Source organism: Erinaceus europaeus, chromosome 12 (assembly GCF_950295315.1).
Source record: "Erinaceus europaeus chromosome 12, mEriEur2.1, whole genome shotgun sequence".
NCBI classification, from domain to species: Eukaryota; Metazoa; Chordata; class Mammalia; order Eulipotyphla; family Erinaceidae; genus Erinaceus; species Erinaceus europaeus.
The window spans coordinates 6,177,378-6,201,816 of NC_080173.1; the positions used below are offsets into that span (position 1 = coordinate 6,177,378).

The 24,439-nt window shown below is 35.9% G+C and overlaps 1 protein-coding gene across 3 annotated transcripts in view; it reads right to left on the reverse strand.

The window, feature by feature from the left end:
• Window positions 1-13,663: 13,663 nt before the first annotated feature.
• The window catches only part of ABCA5 (ATP binding cassette subfamily A member 5), a 64,250-nt gene continuing 53,474 nt past the window's right edge, over window positions 13,664-24,439 (reverse strand). For all 3 annotated transcript variants that reach the window (XM_007524435.3, XM_060202653.1, XM_060202652.1), the window contains 13 exons: window positions 23,899-23,964; window positions 23,375-23,466; window positions 21,829-21,955; window positions 21,122-21,236; window positions 20,939-21,030; window positions 20,484-20,659; window positions 20,034-20,109; window positions 19,849-19,943; window positions 19,064-19,183; window positions 17,616-17,765; window positions 17,071-17,150; window positions 15,450-15,505; window positions 13,664-14,920 (listed from right to left, as the gene is read on the reverse strand). In XM_007524435.3, the coding sequence (XP_007524497.1) occupies window positions 14,813-14,920; window positions 15,450-15,505; window positions 17,071-17,150; window positions 17,616-17,765; window positions 19,064-19,183; window positions 19,849-19,943; window positions 20,034-20,109; window positions 20,484-20,659; window positions 20,939-21,030; window positions 21,122-21,236; window positions 21,829-21,955; window positions 23,375-23,466; window positions 23,899-23,964 (1,353 nt within the window). In that variant the 3' untranslated portion in view covers window positions 13,664-14,812. The remainder of the gene's footprint in view (window positions 14,921-15,449; window positions 15,506-17,070; window positions 17,151-17,615; window positions 17,766-19,063; window positions 19,184-19,848; window positions 19,944-20,033; window positions 20,110-20,483; window positions 20,660-20,938; window positions 21,031-21,121; window positions 21,237-21,828; window positions 21,956-23,374; window positions 23,467-23,898; window positions 23,965-24,439) is intronic.

The window sequence follows — 24,439 nt, forward strand, 5'->3', positions numbered from 1 at the left end:
TTACTTTGTTAGCTATTGATTCTTAAACAAAATGCAGCATTATCTTAAGTGTTTTTAAATTTATAATGAGGGAGTCAGGTGGCAGCACAGCAGGTTAAGCACAGGTGGCGCAAAGCACAAGAACCTGTGTAAGGATCCCGGCTCCAGCCCCCAGCTCCCCACCTGCAGGGGAGTCGCTTCACAAGTGGTGAAGCAGGTCTGCAGGTGTCTGTCTTTCTCTCTCCCTCTCTGTCTTCCCCTCCTCTCTCTCTGTCCTATCCAACAATGACAATATCAATAACAACAATAACTAAAACAACAATAAAAAACAAGGGCAACAAAAGGGAAAATAAATATAAATTTTAATTTAAAATGTAAATCTATGTATCACTCTGCAGTTTACCTTTTTTCACTATTACTTTATGTATATCTTCTATATTCACATCCACACAGGTAGATGTAGTTAATGCTTTAACTTCTTAGTTATGTACTTACTGAATTTACATGAGAGAAGGAGAGAGAGAGGAGACTAGAGCACTACTCAAGCTTAAGCAGTGCTGGGGATCAAACCCGGGGCTTCTAGAACACAAGTCCTGTATTCTATCAGATGAGCTGACTCCCCAGTCATTTTTTTTTTGAACTTTCAGAAGAGTAAGTAAAACATAACTTATTTGAAACTTACCTTTTGTTGATCTGTTAGGTGGCATATAGTGCTCCACTCTCTCAACAAGCTATTCTGACCTTGTGCCATGTCATCCTTCGTCACAGAAATACCTTCATATGAAGTGTTTTCTACTGGCAAGAATTGTTTTCCTTTTTAAATTGTTTAAAAGAAATGAAACTTAGTTTTGACTTATCATTAGATTTTCATGACACTGTTTATATGGGACAAAAATAAACTGAAATTTCCCAATTATGTATCACTAGTTCCACTATTGGAAGTAGAACAAAGGGGAAGTTATAGTAATCACCTAAGAGACTGATTGCACCTTTCTTAATAAAAGTGACACACTAGTAGATATATCACTGCCTGAAAGAGTAAGTGAAAATGTCCATATTCTGTGGCCCTTAAAAGAAACAGAGGAATTAAAACAGGCAATGTAAAACCCAGCAGTAAGCTCTTGTCTACCACACTGTTTCTGTCCTTCGTGTACCTCTAGCTGTTCTGCCTTCTTCCATTTGACAACTGACTGGCTCAACTCTCATTTCTTATTGTTTGTCCTGATATCTGAACCCTCTTATCTCCTATTTCCCAGATGAACTAGCACAAAGTTGACCCTTTGGTAGAATGTAACCTCAGCTTTCGAGACCGCCCTACTCGGTGACTCTAGGCCACTCCTTTTCAACTGCCAACGAGAACCTTGAGCACAGCCCTCTGCTGCCACCCAGTGCTCACTGCAGTTCACATTCACCCTGTTTCTATCAGGCACTGCCTGTCTTGTGCTGTAGTCAACTGGCAGAACTCAACCTAAAGACCTATCAACAGATGATTGGATAAAAAAAGACTATGGATTTTTTTTTAAAAAATTAAGCTAGTGGATATTTCATTGGGATATCATTCCATTAAAAACTCTGCTACACTGCAAATCACTATTAAATAGCTAATAAAAATTGATTCTGCCATTACAAGAACTAAACTGTGCTTTTAGAGATAAAATGGATGGAGACTCAAAGTGATTACACTACGTGAGATAAGTAAAGGAGTGGAAGATAAGCACCAGATGATTCCTCTCTTCTGAGCTAGAGAAAATGACTTTGCTTTGTTATCTTTATAACAAAGCTCTCAGGCTCTGTGAAAACTATGATGTTTATTAGCACAGGTGGGGAGGGGATAAAGAGTGGATATGTACAAGATTATCTTTGGTATGATGGTACTGGAACTTTGGTGGTGGGAATGATGAATCATAATATATATATACACATATATACATGTGTATTATGCACACAATTTTTTGTATTATAAGTCAATATAAATGTTTTAATTGGTGTGTCTCCTGGATATTTATGTGACCAAATATACATACTAATTCAAAATATTTGTACTTCCACGTTGACTGTATCATGGTTTATAATAGTCAAGAACTAGAAACAGGGGAGTCGGGCGGAAGCGCAGTGGGTTCAGCGCACGTGGCCGTGGCACAAAGCGCAAGGACTGGTGTAAGGATCTGGGTTCGAGCCTCCGGCTCCCCAGCTGCAGGGGAGTCGCTTCACAGGTGGTGAAGCAGGTCTTCAGGTGTCTGGCTTTCTCTCTCCCTCTCTGTCTTCCCCTCCTCTCTCCATTTCTCTCTGTCCTATCCAACAACGATGACATCAATAACTACAACAATAAAACAACAAGGGCAACAAAAGGGAATAATAGAGAAAAAAGGTATTAACATTTTTTTTTAAAAAAAGAACTAGAAACAACCTAGTGCCCGAAGGTGGTATACGTACATATTTCGGAGCACTAATCATCTATTAAAAAGATGACATTTTGCCATTAGTAACAACCTAGAGGGTTATCACAGTAAGTGAAACCAGCCAGATGGAGAAAGAAAAACAGGATTTCACACATGTGTGATATAGAGAGAAGACAAACAGGTGAGCTAGGTAAAATCTCTGGATACTAAGGCAGGTTAGTGTGACCAAAGTCTTAAGCTTGTGAGCATCAATCAGAAGAAAGGTGAGCAGAGTAAGGGGGAGAGAGTGGGGAGGGAGGCGAGGGGGAGAGGGAGAAAGTGGAAGACAAGGCAGGGCTTGGTGAAGAAAAGAGAAAGAGAAAGGAAAGAAGGGGGTGAATGGGAAGGATGAAAGAGACAGAGGGAGGGAGGAAGGGAGTCAGTAACAGAAAACCAAGTAAACTTAATAATAATGTGGGCAAAATATTTGTACAATTCTCCAAAGACGTATTGATATTCTGCATATGGGCATTTGAAAAATGTTCTAGATTCATTTATTACTATGGAAAAGTACTTTAATACCTTAGTAAAGGTATCATCTCTCACCAGTTGAGAATGGCTTACATGAAAAAGACTAGAAGCAACAAGTGTTGGTAGGATTTAGAAGAGAAAGGAACCCTATTACTTTGTCGCTGGGAATTCAAACTGGCACGATCCCTATGAAAACGTGTGGAGAATCCTTACAGCTATACAAGTGGAAATATCTTACATTAAATATCTTACATTAAAACACAAATTTGAAAGGATATATACACCCCTAGGTTCGTGGTCACACTATCAAAGTAGCTAAAATATGGAATCAACCTCTACCAACAGTTAAGGGATTAAAAAATAATCTGTGTAATATAATCTCAATGAAATATTCCATGGGGAAAAAAAAAAAGCTGTGATTAAGAAACATGACATTGTGTCTTTTGTGATAAAATGGATGGAACTGATTACACTAAAGAAAAGTATAGAAAACTTTATAACTGAAACAAATACTGGATGGCTTTATTCATATATGGAATACACATAAAACATAGGAATTTGCAAAAAAAATGAAGAAGAAGAAGAAGAAGTAGAAGTAGAAGAAGAAGAAGAAGTAGAAGAAAAAGGAGAAGGAGAAGGAGAAGGAGAAGGAGAAGGAGAAGGAGAAGGAGAAGAAACTCCTAAGAATGAAAACTGTGGTGGGAAGTGGGGAGAGGTGGGAGGAATAGCATAGGGTTCTGGAAATCTGTTGTTAATTTTAATAATCCTCCCAAATGGAACGGTATGAAAATTGCACATAGCAGCATGTGAAGAAACAGGTCACAAAGCATAATAGGACATTTGACTTTTTTTTTTGCCTCCAGGGTTATTGCTGGGGCTCAAACCTGGATCCTTGGCGGGTCCTTGCACTTAGCACTATGTGTGCTTAACTGAGTGTGCCTCCGCCCAGCCCCCTCCAATTTGAGACTTCTGAAAGTGCCGATGTTGTCTTGTGGAAAGGGGCCAAGAATGCTACTGCTAAACATACACAATGCACACAACAGTCCTCCCACCCTAAGATGTCAGTGGCATTGAGGTGACAGTCCTCTGCATTAAGCAATAGCATCTTTGTGAAAATCAACTGTGTCAGGAAAACCCTGTTTGTCTGGGCCAGTAGAGAAAAGACAGTTATCATTCTCCATGAGAATACTATTTGCATTGCAATTTTATATATCCTCTCTGCATATCTTACTGACATATACTAATATAGTATTCACTTCTTGTTTATCGAATCCATGATATTCAAAAGTCATGCATGGAAGAATGTCTAGCTTATCTGAGTCTCTGGAATATACTGAGGTGGGCAGACACTATTTCTAACCTTAGGGCAAGATAGAACTGCATCCATCAGTGCACAGGTTAATGCAAAATATCCGATTCACTTTCTAACTATAGTGGAAAAGAGGGATTTGCCAAATTGAAGTCTGAATACAATGTGATTAAAGCTGTTTTTAGTCTACTCTTGGCCAAAAAAAAAAAATAGTATTCCAGTTAAACTGCTCAGAAAAAGCTATTAAATGGTTGAGTTTATAAATTAATACAATCTCCCCGATGTCTTATTTTTGCAGGGGCAAGTTTGGTGTGTGGAAGATATAAAATCCACCCCACTTATTTATTTCACTTCTTGCATTCTCTCTACATCACACATTCCAGAAAGAAGTATTTTGTTTCCTATCTTGGTTGAGGAGAGGGCAATGTTAGAGGCTTCCATTCTGGATTTCTCACAATGTACTGAGTTGAATTATGGCCCCCTGCATTCATATCCTTCATAAAACCTAAAAGTATGACATTCAGAAATAGTTTCTCTGTAGCTACAATTAAGACGAAGTCGTATTTGAACAGACTGAGCCCTAAATTCAAAATGATTGGTGCCCTTAGAAGAGAGGGCGGATTCACAGGGAAGTGTCTACATGGCCAGACTAGAGTTGCCAAGTTGCAATCTAAGAGGCTCCAAGGATTTCCAGCAACTACCTGAAGTCGCATGGAATTGATTCTTCCTTTGTGTTCCGAAAAGGAACCAACCCTGTCAATAGCTTGACTTCTATTCTCCAAAACTGTGGGAGATGAAGTTTCTGCTATTTTAAACTATCCAATTTGTGGTACTTTATAGCAACATCAATGTAGGAAACTAGTATGTCCACTATCAGTTTTATCCCTCCTGCAAGAAAACAAAATGGTAAGTTGGGTCAAGTCATATGTCTACTCCAAATATAAAACTATGGACTAGAGACATGCAAATCACATGGTTTTGTAGACAAGGAGACTCAATATTAACTGAACCCAAATCACAGTTTTATTTAGTGCTTGGTCCTCAAAATGCCCCCACTATGACAGTCACCATGATGCTCTTGAGTCTCAATGCATCTTTCATTCTGAGTTCAATAGGTAATGATATTTTGGGTCATCCTTCTGTTTCCAGTCTATACTTACTGGGGATACTTGAATTAAAGGAGGCCTGGAGGAACAGATTCCAAGTATACATGTCTCAGTGTTTGTGACCTGTGAGTCTAGTATTCAATAATGGGTCACCATCCATTCATGACAGTTACCCGTAACTTTACAGTGAAACTGGTGTGTCCTCTCACTAGTACTTCCCTGATTTGAATTTATTCCACTACTGTCTTATAACACACCTATTCAAGCATTTTACTTTCTGTTCCCATCCTTTCTTATATTATGTGCCATGGCTTTAAACATTTATATGTGATATCATATGGGTCACTGTTTTTTCTATGCATCTAGAAGCTAACTTAGCAACATAGTCACACCATCTTCTAAAGGTGTTGCGTAGGGATTGACCATCTTGGGCCCCAAGAGGACTCCCAAATTAATAAGAAATCTTTCTGGTCAATGTTACACTTGGCACTACTACTAGAACAAGAATCTACAGAATTCAGTCCCCTAGGCAGGCACTCCTTTAACTCCTGTGGTAAATGTAACTAGCTCCTTCTGGCCCTGGGTGATAGTTTGGTTCTTTAATAAGCTTTGCACAACACTGAGCAAGTTATTTAATTACTTAATCCTTCTTGTTAATCTAATAACCAGGAAGAAAGGGGAAAGAAGATTACTAGAATAGGGTGTGCCTTCATTTCCTAGGGCTGCCTATAGATTAGTATTATTACTATCATTGTTATTATTTTAAAGCTAGCAGAGTTATCACTGGGGCTCAGTGCAGGCACTACTAAGAATCCACTGTTCCCGGTGGCCATTTTTTTCTTCTCTTTTTTCCTTTTTTTAATTTAATAAGAGAGTGCATTGAGATGGGAGGGTTAGAGGGAAGAGATAAAGACAGACGCCTGCAGATCTGTTTCACAACTCATGAAATATTTCCCCCGCAGGTGGGGAGCACTGGCTCAAATCGCCGTCCTTGAGCACATTAGTAGGTCTGCCGGCAAACGCTAGAAGAAGAAGAAGTAGGTCTGCGTAGCCGAACGCTCCAGTACCTGGCCCCCATCACTATTTTCTAACTCAGATTTCTATAGAGATCTGAAAGCTGACACCTGCTTTCAGGCAGATTTGCCAGTAACAAGAAAAACAAACAAACGAGTCAATTTCCTAAAATGAAGATCAGTCCTCACACAGCACTGAGTGAGCTGTTCTCTGGGCTAGGAGTGGAGTGAGTGAAGGCTTTGGAGTAGCTAGAGCGCCCTACTGGTGGCCAAATGAGGTGACTTCCTTAGCGAATTGTTCCATGTGGTGAGACTCTGATTGACTTCCAACTCTCTCTTCAGGAGTCCGCTTTATTTCTCTTCATTACTAAGTCTCCAAGGATAGTTCCCTTTTGGGGGCAGGATTAGATAGCATAATGGTTATGTAAAGAGGCTCTCAAGCCTGAGGCTCCAAAGTCCCAGGTTCAGTCCCCTCCTCCACACCACCACCACCACCACAAGCCAGAACTGAGCAGTGCTCTGGTTAAAAAAAAAAAAAAAAAAAAAGGACCGGTGTAAGGATTTTGGTTCGAGCCCCGGCTCCCCACCTGCAGGGGAGTCATTTCACAGGCAGTGAAGCAGGTCTGCAGGTATCTGTCTTTCTCTCCCCCTCCTCTCTCCATTTCTCTCTGTCCTATCCAACAACAATTACATCAATAACAATGATAATAATAACCACAACAACAATAAAACAACCAGGGCAACAAAAGGGGAAAAAAATGGCCTCCAGGAGCAGTAGATTCGTGTTGCAGGCATCAAACCCCAGCAATAACCCTGGAGGCAAAATTAATTAATTAATTAATTTGTTTGGGGCGGAGGTAGATAGCATAATGGTTATACAAAGAGACTCTCACGCCTGAGGAACTGGAGTCCTAGGTTCAATTCCCCACACCACCATAAGCTAGAGCTGAATAGTGCTCTGGTAAAAAGTAAAAAAAAAAAAAAAAAAAAGCTTCTGGATAGTTCCCCTTTAAAGTTGTCTCCCCTCTTTCCCAGAAATCCAGTCTTATGCACCTTACAGCCTTACTTGTATGCAACTGTAACCAACCAACACTTTGATCTCAAGTTTGTCCTCAGAGTTTTCTTACTGTCCACTGGGTCTTTGCCATATAGCTGCACCCCTTACCCTTATCCTTTCATCTCTGCTTTATACTCTGCAGCTACACCCACTTGATTCTCAGGTTAAGACCAAGCTCCAGAGATAACTGCTTCAGAAGTCAATTTTCTGTCCACTGAACACCTCAAACTTAAATCTAAAACCAACACCTGATCTTTCTGCCACATCCGAAAATCTGAATTTTCAAGGTCTTCGTCCCATTTAGTGAGACAAGGAGATGGAGTCATATATAGGACATCCACACAGTTTCTTTGAGATCACTGATTTGCTTTGATTAGTCAAAATGCTGGTTAATTAAATTTGTAGGAGTTAAAGAGATGCTTAGGAAAAAAATTGCTCATTCAACGTAAAAACCTTGATAGAAAGGCATTTTAAGATGTTTGAGCAGAATGATACTGCACTCACTTCCTCTCTGTAGTCACAGCATCCTTTTGAAACAGAGCTGAGCAAACTAGATTAGCGTTTCTACAACAACGAGCGAAACAATCCCAATGGTACGATGTGCATAGCCTTACTAAGAACACTAATATCTAGCACAGACAGTCACAGGTGGAAGGTCTTAAACACAGAGCTTTTCCCTGGAGAATGGTGGGCTGGCATCCTACAGTGAGTGCCAAAATGCTGGGAACCAACCAGAGAAGGAAGCCTACATCCAACTGTAGAAAACAAGGCAGCCTTCACTAAGCAGAATAATAGAGCTGTTGAGAGCACAGGCTCTTCTCACAGAGCTAAACAAGGTCCCAGAAGTTTGCAAAAGAAGCAGTTTGAAGTGTACCTGGATCATATCTAAAGGCTTTCCATTTGCTAGAATACATAGTTAAAATGCCATGGATAATCTCCTTGCTATATTCTTATAGATGTTTCTGGGACTCAACTACATTAAGGAAAACAATAATAATGAAAAATGGAACTACAACAAGCAAATATTTCTCTACATCAAATCATCATAATACTGAAAAGAAAATCTACTCAGTGGGGGATGAAAGTCACAATTCACACACGTGGCAAGAAATTAATATTGGGAATGCATAATGAGTTCATACAATTCAACAAGCAAAAAACCAAACAACTTGATTAATAAATGGAGAGTTGAGGATCTGAAGAAAGCTTACCCAGTAAAGTGCATACTTTCCCAAGTACAAGAACCCAGGTTTGAGTCTCTGGTCCCCATATGGGAGCATCATGAAAAAGGGAAGCTCTCCGATTCACTGTCTCTCGGCTCTCTTACAAAAAAAAAAACAAAAACGCCAGAGTGGTGGGATTTTTGCAGGGGAAAAACTTTTAGTCTGGAGGTAAAAATATGGACAGCAAGTCTCAATCTTCTTTTCCAAAGAAGATATATAACCATGGTTAACAAGCATGTCATAAAATGTTCATTATCACTATCACTAGGGAAATGCAAACTAAAACCACAATGAACATCACTTCTGTGAAAATGGCTTTTAATAGAAGAAGAAAATAAACAAGTGTTCATCAGGATGTAATGAAAAATAAACCCTCAAGTAGCACTGAGGAGAATATGAACTGGTGTAGTCACTATGGAAAACAAATGGACAGTCCTCACAAAATTAAAAATTACATATAAACGCCATATGGTTGAGCTATTCTATATCTGAATATTTACCCAGAGGAAATAAAAATAGTAATAACTCTTAGTGATATATACACACCTATGTTTGCTGCAGAATTCATTTCAATAGTCAAGATAAAGAACAAAAAATACCTACATGTCTATTAATAGATGACTAGATGAAGAAGGTATGGAATATATAGGTAACAGAATACTACACAGTAATTGAAATTAAATAAAACTGTCAAATGGAACAATATGGGTAAACCCAGGAGCTATTAAGCTAAGTGATATAAGTCAGATGGAGAAAGACAAAGCAGCAAAATAAAAGAACAACAACAACAAAACCCTCTAGATTAAAACAATGCAGTGGTTATCAAAAGGGAATGCAAAAGGTGAGTGGGTAAAGTGGATAGTGTATGGTGATGGATGAAAACTAGATTTGGTGGTGCTCATAATGGAGTATATACAGATGTCAAATTACAATGCTGTGCACCCAAAACTTGTACTTTAAACTAGTATTCAATCAGAAGATTGTTTTAATTGATGCTTATTTGTTGAGAGAATAAAACTAATTTTAGTAATTCTAGTGGGTGGGAAGGCGGCTTAGTAGGTAGAAAATAGAACTTACATGTGTGAGGTCCTGAATTCAATCAGGCACTGCATGTGCAGAGGGGATGTTCTACTCTCTCTCTCTCTCTCTCTCTCCCCCCCCCCACAGACATAAAATAAATAACATTTTAAAAAATCAGCTGGGGCCCTATTTGGGGAGTCCTAAGATTCCCAAACAGACATGATGGGCCTAGAACTCAAATAAATCCCTCTCTCCATTGTTACCGGTCATTTCTATCAGGAACAACACAACAGACCCCTTTGTGGGCCCCCATAGGACCCTGCCCTCAACTTGGATCAACGGAGGATGGACAACACTCTATGCTACACCTGAGGATGATGGGTTAACATTGGGGCAGTTTGGAATGTTCCTACTCACGATTGTGAGCTCAGTCTACAGGAATGCAGAGGTCACATAGGCTCCTAAGCTGAATATGGGCCCCAGATCACATCAAATTGATGGAGATTACAGTTAACAATATTTATACACCTTTACCATATTAAGGAGCTACTCTCTTCCCTGATCCAGCTTTCTGGCCCTTTTTCCAGCCATGACATCATCTCCCCAGACAATAACTTGGATCCACCTGCATATCAGATTTTAGGCTCAGGGAAAAAAAGAAAACAAAAAACTAGTATAGCTACAGGCCCTTTGTAATATAACTAAAATATACCTACTAGCTAGCTACAAAATAGAGGACCCCCAACTCCTCATCTGCACTATTCCAGCCTTTAGGTCCATGATTAGTCAACAATTTGTTTGGCTTAATATGTTAACTCTCTTTTCAGCCACCAAGTTTCAGATGCTAGCATGATGCCGACCAGAATTCCCTGGACAGACAACCCCACCAATGTGTCCTGGAGCTCTGCTTCCCCAGAGAACAAACACCTCATCACAGACCCCTGCAAGCGTCAACCCGGCTTTGACCTAGCACGTTATGATCAGGCCCTCCTCAATCGCTATCGAACAGGCCATGGCCGGTGCGCCGCTATGTTCCATCGCTGGGGAGCCAGAGACGACCCGAACTGCCCCTGCGGCTCCAGACAGACTATGACCCACATAGTCAATGACTGCCACCTCTCCAGATTCAAAGGAGGTCTCGAAACTTGACATCAGGCTCAACCTGACGCTGTTGACTGGCTACGGAAGAAGGGCAAACGCTAGAAGAAGAAGAGCCCTTCCTCCCTGGGGCAAGAGAGAGGTAGACTGGGAGTATGTCAACCTCCATGTCCAGCAGGGAAGCAACTACAGAAGCCAGACCATCAACCTTGTGCAGCCCACAATGACCTTGGGTCCATGCTCCCAGAGGGTTAAAGAATAGGAAAGCTATCAGGGGAGGGGAAAGGATACAGAGTTCTGGTGGTGGGAATTGGAGTTGTACCCCTCTTAGCCTATACGTTTGTTTCCTTTTCATAAATAAAAACATTTTAAAAATCTAAACTATTAAACAAATAGTGTCAATTATCTGGGAAAACAATCTGAGCTTTTAATTGTAATAAAATATAAGTCAAAGTGACTGCTTTATATTTCCATAAAATATATTTGAGGTAAATATATAGGAATATCTAATTAAATTTAAAAGATGAAGGTGAATTAAAATACAAGTTAACTATCAATGTTCCTAATGTATTTAAAAGCTCTCATAACACTTATTATCAAGTTTTTCTCATTTTTAATATGTCTCTCATCCACTTGTCAGTAGTTAACAAAGTTACTTAACTCATTTCAATATACAAAATGAAGAGTTACTTTAAATTCTTCAGTTCTTAAAGATTACTAGTAATAGAATCATACTTTTCTTAAAAGGTAGCACTAAGGATTACTTATATGTTAACATACTGTGAATAAAAATTAAGTAAAATTTTACCTTATAAGAATAGTTGATATAAAAATTATTCACCTGAGAATTAAATCTTTCATTTTATGTAATGTTATTTCAGGAAAAAAAGTTAAAAACCAATTATTATCAGTATTCAAAATACAACAAGGATAAGCATTTTTCTGAATTAATGCTTATTTATGAGTTACATGAAAATAAACATATTTCATTGAAGTCAGAGCACAATCAGACTGAAATACTGTATGACCATCAAACAAGAAAAACAAACCTTACCTCAAAATTGTTCTCTATATAATTTTTCTAGTAGATATGCAAAGCTTGTGTCCTATTATTACATTACAGAGAATTATAAAAGTATTTATCTTCCTTCTAGAAAACTGTAAAGGTATACAGGGTCAAAACTGAAATTTATCTTTCCATGCAAAGAATCAATTGTTTAGAATAGTCACTGAAATATTGAATTAATCACTGTAAGAAAATATTTTAACAATTAATATTAAAATATTGATTTATCATTATTTGTGTAAATCTAAAAGAAAAATGTTTGAAAGAAAAATCTAGTCTTTTACTTAAAAAAAGCTATACAATAAGTCAACTCATTATATTTTCCTACTATTTTGATCCTAATAACTCCAAAAAAAAAAAATCTGTGCTTTTAGTATATAGTCACAGTTACTCAATGAAGTCTAGCCTTTACTTTTAAAATCTGAAAAAAAAAAAACTTTGCCTAATATACAAATTTACATTTATTTGTAATGGTACAAAAAAGCTTGGAGGTTAACAATGTATTTTGAAATAAAATAATACATGTTTTAGAACATGAACTATACACTAAATAAAGCTAGACCTCAAGCTTGATTTTCTCCTTTACTTCCTGTCCCGCTTGACTTTGTTTTATTGAGTATTAGCTCAGTTACCTTTCAGGATAGCCAACATTTCATTGCTATGCAAAAAGGAGCAGAACATCTCCACAAACAATTTCATACTCATCAAACTGTACTCACTCTTAGAAAGTCAAAAAATAATAATTCAAGTATCTTCTTTTGAACACTACCAAAACAATAATAGTCATGTGAATGAGTGAAAATAATAGATAAGGGTCTTGTTTTGACTAGTATGGCTAATTTCAAGTTTTCACTTTGCAGGGGAAAAGTTACATTGTATTGGTGATACATCTGCACGTAAAAAGTGAGCATGGCAATGTGCAAAAGCAAGTAATGTTCTATGTCAGTCATGCTCTTTTCTAAAACAATCATTCTTGGTACTGTCAAAACTCTTTTTAAAAAAATCTACCTTTTTAACGAAACCCTAGAAACTACATAGGGAGAACTGTTTCCTATACTGAGTTTAAATACTTAAGGTAATACAACAACATAAACCAGAAGAGAAGCTGCTGCTATGTATGTAAATATTAGCTACTACAATGCCTTCAAATTCATGATACCATGTAGCAGTGATGTGCTTAGAAAAATGCAATGTGCGATTTATTAATTTACCTACAAAGACAAATATTTTCTTCCAAATACATCTTGAATTGTACTCATCATGCAGTACTAAAATTTCATAAAAGTGAAATCTTCAAATAAAGAATCCAAAAGTTTTGTATCATGAAGCAAGTAGTTTGATAATGAAGAATTAAAAACTGGTACCAATTAAATTTTACGTGAAGATGGCTTAACTGTGGTTGTAAAAATCAAGCAGACTGTAACATAGCTTATTTAAATAAGACCAAAGATCTGTGATAGTCAAGTGGGTATCTTTAGGATTGCTTATAGTAACAGCCAGAGCAATAGAGGAAAGTATCAGGTGCCTTGTTTGTACTAAGACTGAGAAAGGAACGCTATTTTAAGTCAGTTATTAGAGCCTAAAATCACAGCTATCTTATTATACAGTGGTATTTGAAGTTTATGAAGTTCTATCTATGTTGAATAGTTCATTTCATCACAGCTAACTTATTATACAGTGGTATTTGAAGTTTATGAAGTTCTATCTATGTTGAATAGTTAATTTCATCACAGCTATCTTATTATACAGTGGTATTTGAAGTTTATGAAGTTCTATCTATGTTCAATAGTTAATGTCATCAAAGGCTTTGATACTTAGAATGACTTGGTATCAAATCCTACTGTTGTTGCTGCTGACTCTTTATAATTGTTACAGTCACACTCTCAATATATTTTCTTATTTCTCCAGTTAATACTTTAATTCTGTTGAAAATGTCAATTAGTGCTTATAGTCCATACATGAGTCGTACACGAAGTGTTTCTAAGATATGTTAACCAGACTTTTTTTTCTTTACTTCAACACTGTCACAAGTGAGATTCTGGTTTCTTATTAACGATGTATAATTTACTTTTCATCCCTTATTTAACACCCCATACATTATTTATATCCCAATACATTCCAAGGTGAAATCTGAGGTGAATTACTAAATAAAATTACACATGGTATTATACTTAAAACTCTATGGAAAAATATTCATATAGTCAGTTTGACAATATAAATTACTCTAAATAAAGTAAAAAGTGGTCTTTGTACACAAAAATTTTATCTGCCATGAATGATGAAAGAGAATAGTTTAATTTTTCCAATTCTACAGATACTTGTCAAGACTATTTTTGTATTTGAAGCTTCTATGTGATTCTAGAAACTCTTCTTTAATTAAAATAAATAAAATAAGCATCTCTGCATTAGCTACAAAGAAAAGAAATAAAGTTTAGTGACCAAGTTACATGTGTGTAAAAGTATCTACTAGAATATGGTCTAAGTGCATTTATGATTGATGAGTGCCCCCTAGTGGATATCATTTCCTGTAAGGCTTTGTCTGTGTTGATACTGTGTTTGTTTTATTTATGTTTTGCTTCAGCATTTCAGGCCAACTTCCATTCAAAGTTTTAGAAATTAAGCAAGTAAAATATTTTCTGCTTTGTGATTCTTCTCTATGTGTATGTTAACTTATGTAACAACATTACTTATGTAAAATGGTATAAACTTATTATAATTATTCTACCATTATTTCTTTAAATTATACTCTCAGAAGCTCTATTATTTAGAAAGGTGAAAAGTAAGCATTCAACTTTGCCTACATATTATGGTATTGTATACTTCAGATACGAACATGACGTTTTAGTTCATTATACAGAAGTTTTATTTAAAGAAAAAAGCAGAACATAAAACAACAGCACCTCAATAAAGGAACCTAAGACATCCCAAGTGCTTTCATGATTCTTCAGTTAGCACTGAAAGAAGAAATCTTTAAAAACAAAGTCAAAGTAAAAAAATAAATAAATATGGTAAGCAAACTGAACAATACAAATTCAAAATACTACTCTGTCTTCCTGTGTTCTTTCCCACCACAGCGTGCTGTTTAAAGTTCCACAACTATTATCTTCTTCCTCTTGTTCTTTAGTGAGCTCTACAAAAACCTAAATAAAAATAAATAAATGAATACAGCATTCTGTATTACAATGATCTCAAATAATTCTTAAATAAATCAGAAACAGTACAAATTAACTGGGTGCACATCACCAGGCCCCAACAGTACAAATCTGTATCTAATCACATTAATCACTCATGCGTCAAGAGACTTGCTGCTATGAATACTTAAACAGAACAATCTAATATGGATATTAATGTCATTTTAAAGAACTGCTTTGACTGATCCACTTACATAGCATTCGCATAAAAATAATGTATGGATATCTAGACAACATATTGCCTGATATGTTAATATGAAATGCTACAGCCATGGGCCATTCTCTCTATGAAACTCAAAAATAATTTAGATAGTCAATTTAAATATATGAAGAAGATTTTTTGATAATACAGATTTCAAGGATATTCTATAACAGTTTTTTCTAGTTCATAGTCTTCCTCCCTCTCCAATACAAACCCAATAATTATTTATTAAATACTTTTCTCAAAGTAATTTTTAAAAATTCAACTTTACAGTACCTGTTCCAGTGTTGCTTGTGAAAAACTATATTCTTCAATGGCAAAAATATGTTTAGCTATTAAATACAAAAACAGTTTTTTACTTATCACCTTATACAATGGTAACTACTGACTGAAAATGTTTTTTTTTTAATCATAGTGATCAATGAACTTAAGTCTAGAGCTGCTAAAACATGTTATTTCCCTTTATTTTTTACCACCACACAAGTCCTCTATATCCCTAGTCACTATATATATAATATTACTTGCCTTATTCACCTTTTTTTCATTATTAATCCCTTGCAAGTTTCTCTCTTTTTCCTCCCTTCCTCCTTCCTTTCGCACCCTTCCTCCCTCCTTTTTCTTCCAGACCCAAGGATTGGTGCATGCATGGTTTCATCACTCTGGGCCACTTTTTCATTCAGACAGAGAAAAGGGAAGATACTATAGCGCTGGAGCTTCCTCCAGGTCAGAGTACCCCCAAGTCACCAGGGCTCAATCGTGGGTCTCACACATAAGGCACACATTGCAAAATACTTGTCCTCCCTAGTGAGCTGTCTCTAGTCTTGTGAGCCTTCTTTTCTATCTCCCATGCCTTAATTCCAAGACACTTTATTCTTGACTGCTGAAACTGGATTCTGGATATTGATCATTTGGTCATGTCCTTTAACATTTATTTCTACTATCAAGTTTCTGATTTTTCTCTTTATCCCTTTAATTCTCCTTAGGTGTTTCCGATACGCCCTTTAATTGTCAAAATAACACAAGCAGAGGCTGGGTGGTGGCACATGTGGCTGAGTGCACATATTACCTTGTAAGGACCCAGGTTCAAGTCTCCGCGCCTCACCTGCAAGGGGGGGGCTTCACAAGTGGTGAGGCAGTGCTGCAGATACCTCCTCTTTTTCTTTCTCCCTCTCTATCTTCCCTTCCCCTCTCAATTTCTCTCTGTATTGATAAATTAAAAGTAAATAAATATTTTTAAAAATACACAAGTATTTGCTACAACACCATCTATAAATACCATAAAACAACCTGCAGATGAATTCCTGCTCCAATAAGGAACTTATCTCTTCCTAAGTGCCAGCTATGTTCATTCTGCTATTTATTGTTATTCCCAGATTCAAATATTTTTAGGAATGTCTACATTCCTGCACTATGCATTTTCTTCTTTTTCTTATTGCCACTAGAGTGACCACAAAGGCTCAGTACATACTAAGGATTCAAAAAACTCAATGTCCCTCCTTTGGTAAGAAATTATTAAGAACTAAGGTGAACTTAAAAAAAAAAAAAGTGAAAATCTGATGTTTACTAGACATAGTCAAGGATTTACACTACAGTGTAGTAGATCTAAAAAGATCCTATAGAATTAATATTTACATCTATCTTAAATTTAATCAATAAAAGACTATCATTTTATTTATCAGAGTTTAATTTCTATAGTAAACTGAGTCCTACCTTGTAAGCATTTTTTTAAACTAGGTCTCTGCTCAGATCTGGTTTGTGGTGGTTCTGGGACTGAAGCTGGGACATCAGAACCTCAGGCATGAAAATTTTTGCATAACCACTACACCCCTTTAAACTTTTAAAATAAAATTCTTTACCATGTGAATGTGCCTCACAGTAATTCTCAAATATTACTTACCTTCTTCCAGCTTAGAAAAAGACTGTGAAAGCGACTGAACATCTTCCTTAGGAATTTTATAAGCCAAAATGGAAGAAAAGCTGAAGACAAAGAAGAGATAAAATATAGGAAATATTTTTTTAAATAATCACTATTTTCTAAAGCCGAAGGTAAAAATATTTATGTTCAAAATGAAATCAATAGTGAAAACTTTAAAACTTTCTGTGTACAATGAAGCAGTTCATTACTACTAAGAATTTTTAACTTTCAGTCGTTGAACTGCATTAGTTCAATGTCAGGTCAAAGTCACAGAGATTTTTTCCCAGTTTTTTTTTTTTTCTTCAAGATTTGATTATTTTTATGTTAGAAACAGGCCAGAGCACTGCTCTGAGCAGTTCTCAGCACAGGAAGTACTGGGAATCACTGGTCTCAAGCACATAAATGAGTCCTGTGCTCTAACATGCTGACTTGTCTCCTGTTTTTATAACCAACTTTATAAACTTATAACCATATTTTAAAAATAATGTTCTACAAAGGAATAAGACTACTTTTCTTTAATTCTTTACCTTTCCTGACGACTTGCATTTGGGAAAATATACAGAATTTCTCTTTGAAGGCGGTCTATTTCTAAATCTTCTATCCAGTCCTTTAATTTAATTTCCAAAAAGTAGCCTTTTCCAAATTTACTCTTCAGATGTTGGACTGTCCCGATACATCTGTAGTAATTTTTAACAGAAAGTTCATATGTAGAATCATTTGATTCTAAGTTTCAAAGAATGATTTCTTGCTTAAACAGTGCTTTAAATAAAAAGTTTATACTGGAACATTTGTAACATTATGGAACAGTTGCAAATATAATACAAAGACCGTTTATATGCCCCCTCACTTAGTTTCAGCTTTCCTAATATCATCTATGGTATAGTACACCGTAGCATATTTATCCAAATAAAGAAGCCAACATTGGTACAATGCTATCAGCTTTCTTTGGATTTCACCAGGTTTTTTTTTCATGGGTGTATTTTTTCTTTTCTAGGATCTGTCCAGGATACTACCCCACACTTATTTTTCTCCTCTCTTTTCAATTGTGGGTTTCTTACTCTTTCCCTTTTCTACAGGACTTTGGGTGTTAAGCAGAGAACTAGCTGGGTATTTTAGGAGGCTGTTACTCAAGTCAGAGAAGTATGGTGTGTTTCTCATGAGACTAATTTAAGGACAGTCAGAGATAGTAGGGCGCCCAAAGCATCTTTCTAGTTATATTTTATCAGAGAGGAGATAACGTCTAAGTATATCAAGACTGCATTTGGGAGGTGGGAAACAAAACTTCCCTTCCTAGAAGAGATAATATCTACATACATTATGTAGAATCTTCCTTTAAGAAATATTTGACACTTCTCCCACATTTACATTTTCATTAAATCATGTACGTATGTCCATATAAACTCATGTATCTATTTTATACTTGGGGCTATAAACTAATCTTAAGGATTTTTTTTTTTTTTTACAATTTTCATTTCCCCTTAATTTTTTAATTTCTTTATTGGAGGATGAATGTTTTACTTTCAACAGTAAATACATTAGTTTGTACATAACATTTCTCGGTTTTCCACATAACAATACACCCCCCACTAGGTCCTCTGTCATCCTTTTTGGGCCTATACTCTCCCCGCCCAAGGGAATTATTTAATGTAATAAATATTATGCCTAAAAATAAAATTCCAAACTGTTAAATTAAGCCAACTTCACATGCAAAGTAGCTTAGCTATTTTTTTTAATAATGAATATTACCAAGTAATTCTACATAAAACTTAACTGATTCAAAAACCCAGACATGGAAATATGATCTTAAACATCTAAATCAGTAATTCTACATAAAACTTAACTGATTCAAAAACCCAGATATGGAAATATGACCTTAAACATCTAAATCAATGTGTATTGTCAGTTTTTTAAATGATGGAATTCAAGACCTATCTACACCTCTGCTGTCCTCAACTGAGTTTGTTCTGACATCCACCTTAATTGTCCAGACACCATGATGGCAACTCGATCACAGACAGCCTCTGCCTCCTCCATATAGTGAGTGGTAAGAATAGCAGCCCGCTTTTTGTTTCTAAATGCAGTTCGAATTGCTCGCCTATAAAACATAAATGAAATATAAAGAGAGAAAAGCATGTGACTGTTAATAAAAAAAAAAAAATAGTTGGTTTCATAAACCAACTATTTGGTCAACTGATAATTAAAATATCAACTGCAGTTGCTATCATATTGTTCCCAACTATAATTTCTCTATTCTCTTTTATTCTTAAAACATTGGACAGAAATTCCATATTTTAGATAATTCCATGTGTTGAAAAATTAATAAAGTCATAATAAGACAGCCAGAAATCATAGGGAAAATTTAACATACATCAAAATTGACCCTTATATTTTATAGAAATGACAATCTATACTCAAAAGGCTAGAAAACTAATTATCACTGTGACTTTCTAGACAGAATTCCAATATAAACCAAAGATAATAATATTATGATAAAGAATTCACATGCTAAATGACTAGAAAAACACCTAAGAATTATTCAGACGGTAGTACTCTATTATTGATACTTTATAAAAGGTATGATCATTTAAAAGTTTTGGAGAATGTCTAGAAATGAAAATATCTCATTTTTAATTATTATAGGATTTTAATTCACTATGTATATATGACTCATATAAAACCATCATTATAAAATGTCACTATATTACAAACTATGATACAGTGCTATAGTGTGTCTCAAAATATCTTAAATATCATACTCACCACATGTGTTGTTTGGCTTTAGGATCCATACCTGTAGATGGTTCATCTAGCAGAGTAATCTGAGGATTCCCCAGCATACTGAGAGCAAAACACAACTAGATGGAAGAAATAAAGGGAAGTCTTTCAAAAAAGTATCACATACTAAACTATTAATGAAATACCTATTTGCTGATAAATAAAAGTACCTTTCGCTTGATTCCAGCTGGTAGTTTCTTCACAGTTTTCTGAAGATGTTCTTTTAGATCAAGCGCATGTGCTATTCTGCAAAATAAATAATAAAAGATGAATATATTATGAAGATAGAAACTGTGATCATTAACATTCTTTTTTTCTTAGAATATTCCACTGACATTTACAACTAGACCTCAAACTTATATACCATTTTAAAGAAATCAATCTCTTAAGAATGGCATACTTCAACTTAAAATTAGTTTCATGACAGCTATAGGTACATTCATTCTGTAATTAGAATTCAAAAAACCATTTTTACTACTCATAGTCACAACAATTTGGTAAAGAATATAAGAAAAAGAATGGCTATTTTCCATGAAGATTATGATTCTATAACATGCCTATTATAAAACTTTTTAATATGTAAACTGTTTTTTAGGTGTTAAAAAAACTCTAAATTTTACCGATTTATGACTTCGTTCACGTCACTTGAACTCATTCCTTTCACAGCTCCATAAATTTCAAAATGTTCTTGCAGTGTAATATCTGGCCACAATGGGTTTATCTGAGGACAGTATCCCATGCACTTACAAGAATCATCATCATGAACTGTGCCTGAGGAATAATCTCCTAAAAACACCTAAAGAAATGCCAATTTAAGTCAACTAGTTTTTATCAATTTACATTGTGAAGACAGTGGCAAATGGATTAATTCAAACCCCTACCTAGATCCACAAATATGTATATGAAAATATCACTTTGAGCCTTATTTTCAGATAACCAAGATCACACTTTAAGTCACACTAAAAAATTAAGAACATGAAATTTAAGCATAAATATCCTAAATTTTATTTAAAAATTTACTCTAACTAGAAACACAGACTATAGTCAACATAATCCACAATGATTTGTATCATACCTGGCCTGCAGTTGGTTCAATATCACCAACGAGAATATTAATAATTGTGCTTTTGCCTGCACCATTTGGACCCAATAGCCCCAGGATCTCTCCTAAATGAATTAGAAGAAAAGTAATATGTAAATCAAATTAAAAATGAAAATTACTGTTTTGGGAGTTATTTTAAAAATACTGAACACTCACCTTTTTTCACACAGAAAGAGACATATTTTGTTGCAGCTTTCTTTATTTTTCTTGTAAGAAAATCTTTCTTGTTATCATATTCTTTATGTAAATTGCTGACCATAATGGCTGGTTTCTGATAAGAGAAAAAAAATTGAAAAAGAGAATTATAAATCAAATATCTATTAAGAAATTACAGATTACATACAATTCCTGTCCATATCATAAAAATCAAGTTGATAATATGTATTATTATCTAGATATATATTATTACTGTACTTTTTTCATAAGTAAATGAGCCAAAGTATTTTTTTAAAAAGTGTTTTATTCCAGATTGATTCACATGAGAAGAAAACTATTTTTCAGTTCCATTTCTTTTTTTTAATATTTATTTTATTTATTTATTCCCTTTTGTTGCCCTTGTTGTAGTTATTATTGTTGTCGTCGTTGTTGAATAGGACAGAGAGAAGTGGAGAGAGGAGGGGAAGACAGAGAGGAGGAGAGAAAGACAGACACCTGCAGACCTGCTTTGCCGTCTGTGAAGCGACTCCCCTGCAGGTGGGGAGCCGGGGTTCGAACCGGGATCCTTATGCCGGTCCTTGTGCTTTGCACCACCTGTGCTTAACCCGCTGCACTACAGCCCGACTCCCCTTTCAGTTCCATTACTATGAACAGGGCACTAATCAGTCTTGCACATTTCATTGACTCAGCAATAAAGACTAAATCACCTCTTCACAACACTGGCAGCTCATTAGCTCTTTGACTTTTAGTCTTTCAGCTTTGACATCTTCATCTTCATCCTCATTAATTGGTGGTTCAGGAAACTTCCTGTTTTTGGACTTCATGGAAAAAGTCCTAAGTAAAAAAAAAAAACAGTAGACTTTCAAACAATTGAAATAGTAAGAAATTCAAGCAGAGAAAATAGAAAAATTATGCTTTAAAAATGAGATCTGTGGTTAACTCTGAATGTGTGATTTATAAAGCCATTTTTTTTATCTACTGATACTATTCGGACATTATCTTAATCCACTCATCTATTAACACTATTTATGGCCAGTATATGTCAGCCACTTTTTTACAAAAAGATGTTGTTTTTTTTTTTTCCATCAGAGGTATCACTGTTATTGTTCTTTAAGATAAGAGGCTGACAGAGAGAGAGGGGGGAGAGGGAGACAGAGAGAGGGAGGCTATTAAAGAATACACAACACTAAATATGGTCAGTGTGGCTGCAGCCAGGATCCAGCCTGGGTCATGCATGTGACAAAACAATACCATCCAAGTGAGCTATTTCACTGGCCCTCCTAGTCTTCAAAATTGAAAGGCACAGAAAGAGAAAAAATGACTAAACAATACACTTAAGTGGAAAGAACAAATGAAAATTAGGATATAGGAGTCTCTGGGGACTGAGAAAAGCAAAGAATGCAGATGTAGATAAGTATAAAAATTTTAATTTACATTAAAGTAATTCTGTTTTCTCAGATAGTAAGATTCTACTAAGAGACATAACATAAACAGGTGAGGTGAAATTGGGAATCTAAGTAAAAAAAAAAAAAGTTTGGAATAAGTGATCAAGAAGAAAGAGGTAAGAAGGTGTGAACTAGAAAAAAATGATAGGCTTATAAAACAGTGATATAAACAAAGGTGGGGCTGAGGAGAGACAGCATAATGTTATGCAAACAATTCTCTGAACTGCCAGGTTCAATCGCTATCAGCACCACAAGAGCTAAGCAGTACTTTGGAAATAAATAAGTAAATAAATAAAGCCTGGAGAATTGTACCCATATGTCAACAGCTATACTGTAAACTGTTAGCCCCCTAACCCCAATAATTAAAAGAGAAGAAGAAGGAGGTCCAGGGGAAGGGAAAAAGGAGAAGGAAGGAGGAGGGAGTCTGGCCAAGAAGATACGAAGCAGCAGTGCATCTAAGTCACATGTCTGAAACTGGATTATCTGACAGGACGAAGAAACACTGAGGGGAGGGGGAAAGTAGGGAGAGAAAGAAAGACAGATACACCTGCAGACCTGCTTCATTGCTCATAAAGCATCGCCCCTGCAGGTGGGGAACAGGGACTTGAACCCAAGTCCTTGCACATGGTAATGTGTGCACTTAGCTGGGTGCACCACCCCACACCTCAGCCACCTAGGTATAAGGATTTTGTGAAACTGACAGATCAAACAATTTTAGCTTGTGGTGATGGCTTCACTTTACAAATATTTAACACTGTTAAATCACTTATAAAAAACCTTAAACTTGAAAAAAAAATAAATAACTGACCTGAAAAGTGGATCCTTTCTTAGTGATCTGCCTCCATATTTTTTTTCATTGTACTGTAAGAGGAAAATCCACAGCACAAACTGCACATAAGGCTAAAAGAAGAGCACAGAACATTCGTGACTGAACTATTCAGTTTAAGAGAAACTCAATGGGAAGAGTGAGAGGATGGGAGAAAGAGACAGCTGCTTCACACTTGTGAGGACCAAGAACTTAAACTCAGATGGGAACCAGGGGCTTAGTATACATGTGAGCACTGCCTAGTGTCTATATTTTTTATATCTTTATTAAAGTCCATTAGAAGTCAGTGTCTTAAAAAAATTGTTTTGTTTCTTAGAGAAAGGCAAATATATTTAAGTGGGCATGTTACCAGCCCTCCAAAATATACATTACCTAGAACTAACTAACATATTTGAATTTTCATGCACATTAATTTTTAGGCAACAAGATAAACAGTAGAACTAAAAATCATCAACTAAACTTTTTAAAGGTAACATGCTAACACAGAAGCATTTGTTATTTCTTACCGATATAACAGCCACAAAGAGCCTATCCCATGAATTATAGGTGTCCTCATTATTCTTCCAAGAAATCTAGAAATATATATATTATGTATTTATTTAGTGGTTAAAGACAGAAACAAATCGACTGAGTGGGAGGGAAGGGTATGACAGAAAGGAAAAGACACACCTGCAGTTGTTTCACCACTTGTGAAACCTTCCCCTACAGGTGGGAACTGGGGGCTCCAACCCAGGTCCTTGAAAATTGTTAACACGTGCAATCAACCAGGCAAGCCACTGCCCAACCTCCCTCCTGAGAAACCTATAACGAACATCTTTTAATTTACATATTGCTCTGATGTTGTGATAAAACATTTGGTTTCTGACTCAGTTTCCTGCAGCATAACCTTTAAAAATTTTGGTATTTCCTGATAGTAGTAATAGAACTATCTTTCATGATGTAAAACAAGTCCCTTTCAATCAATATTGGGTTTATGATAATGAAATGGCATGGAAGATGCAACTGGTTACCAGAGAAGCCAAGTGGTTAGAATGTTCACTGCCATGA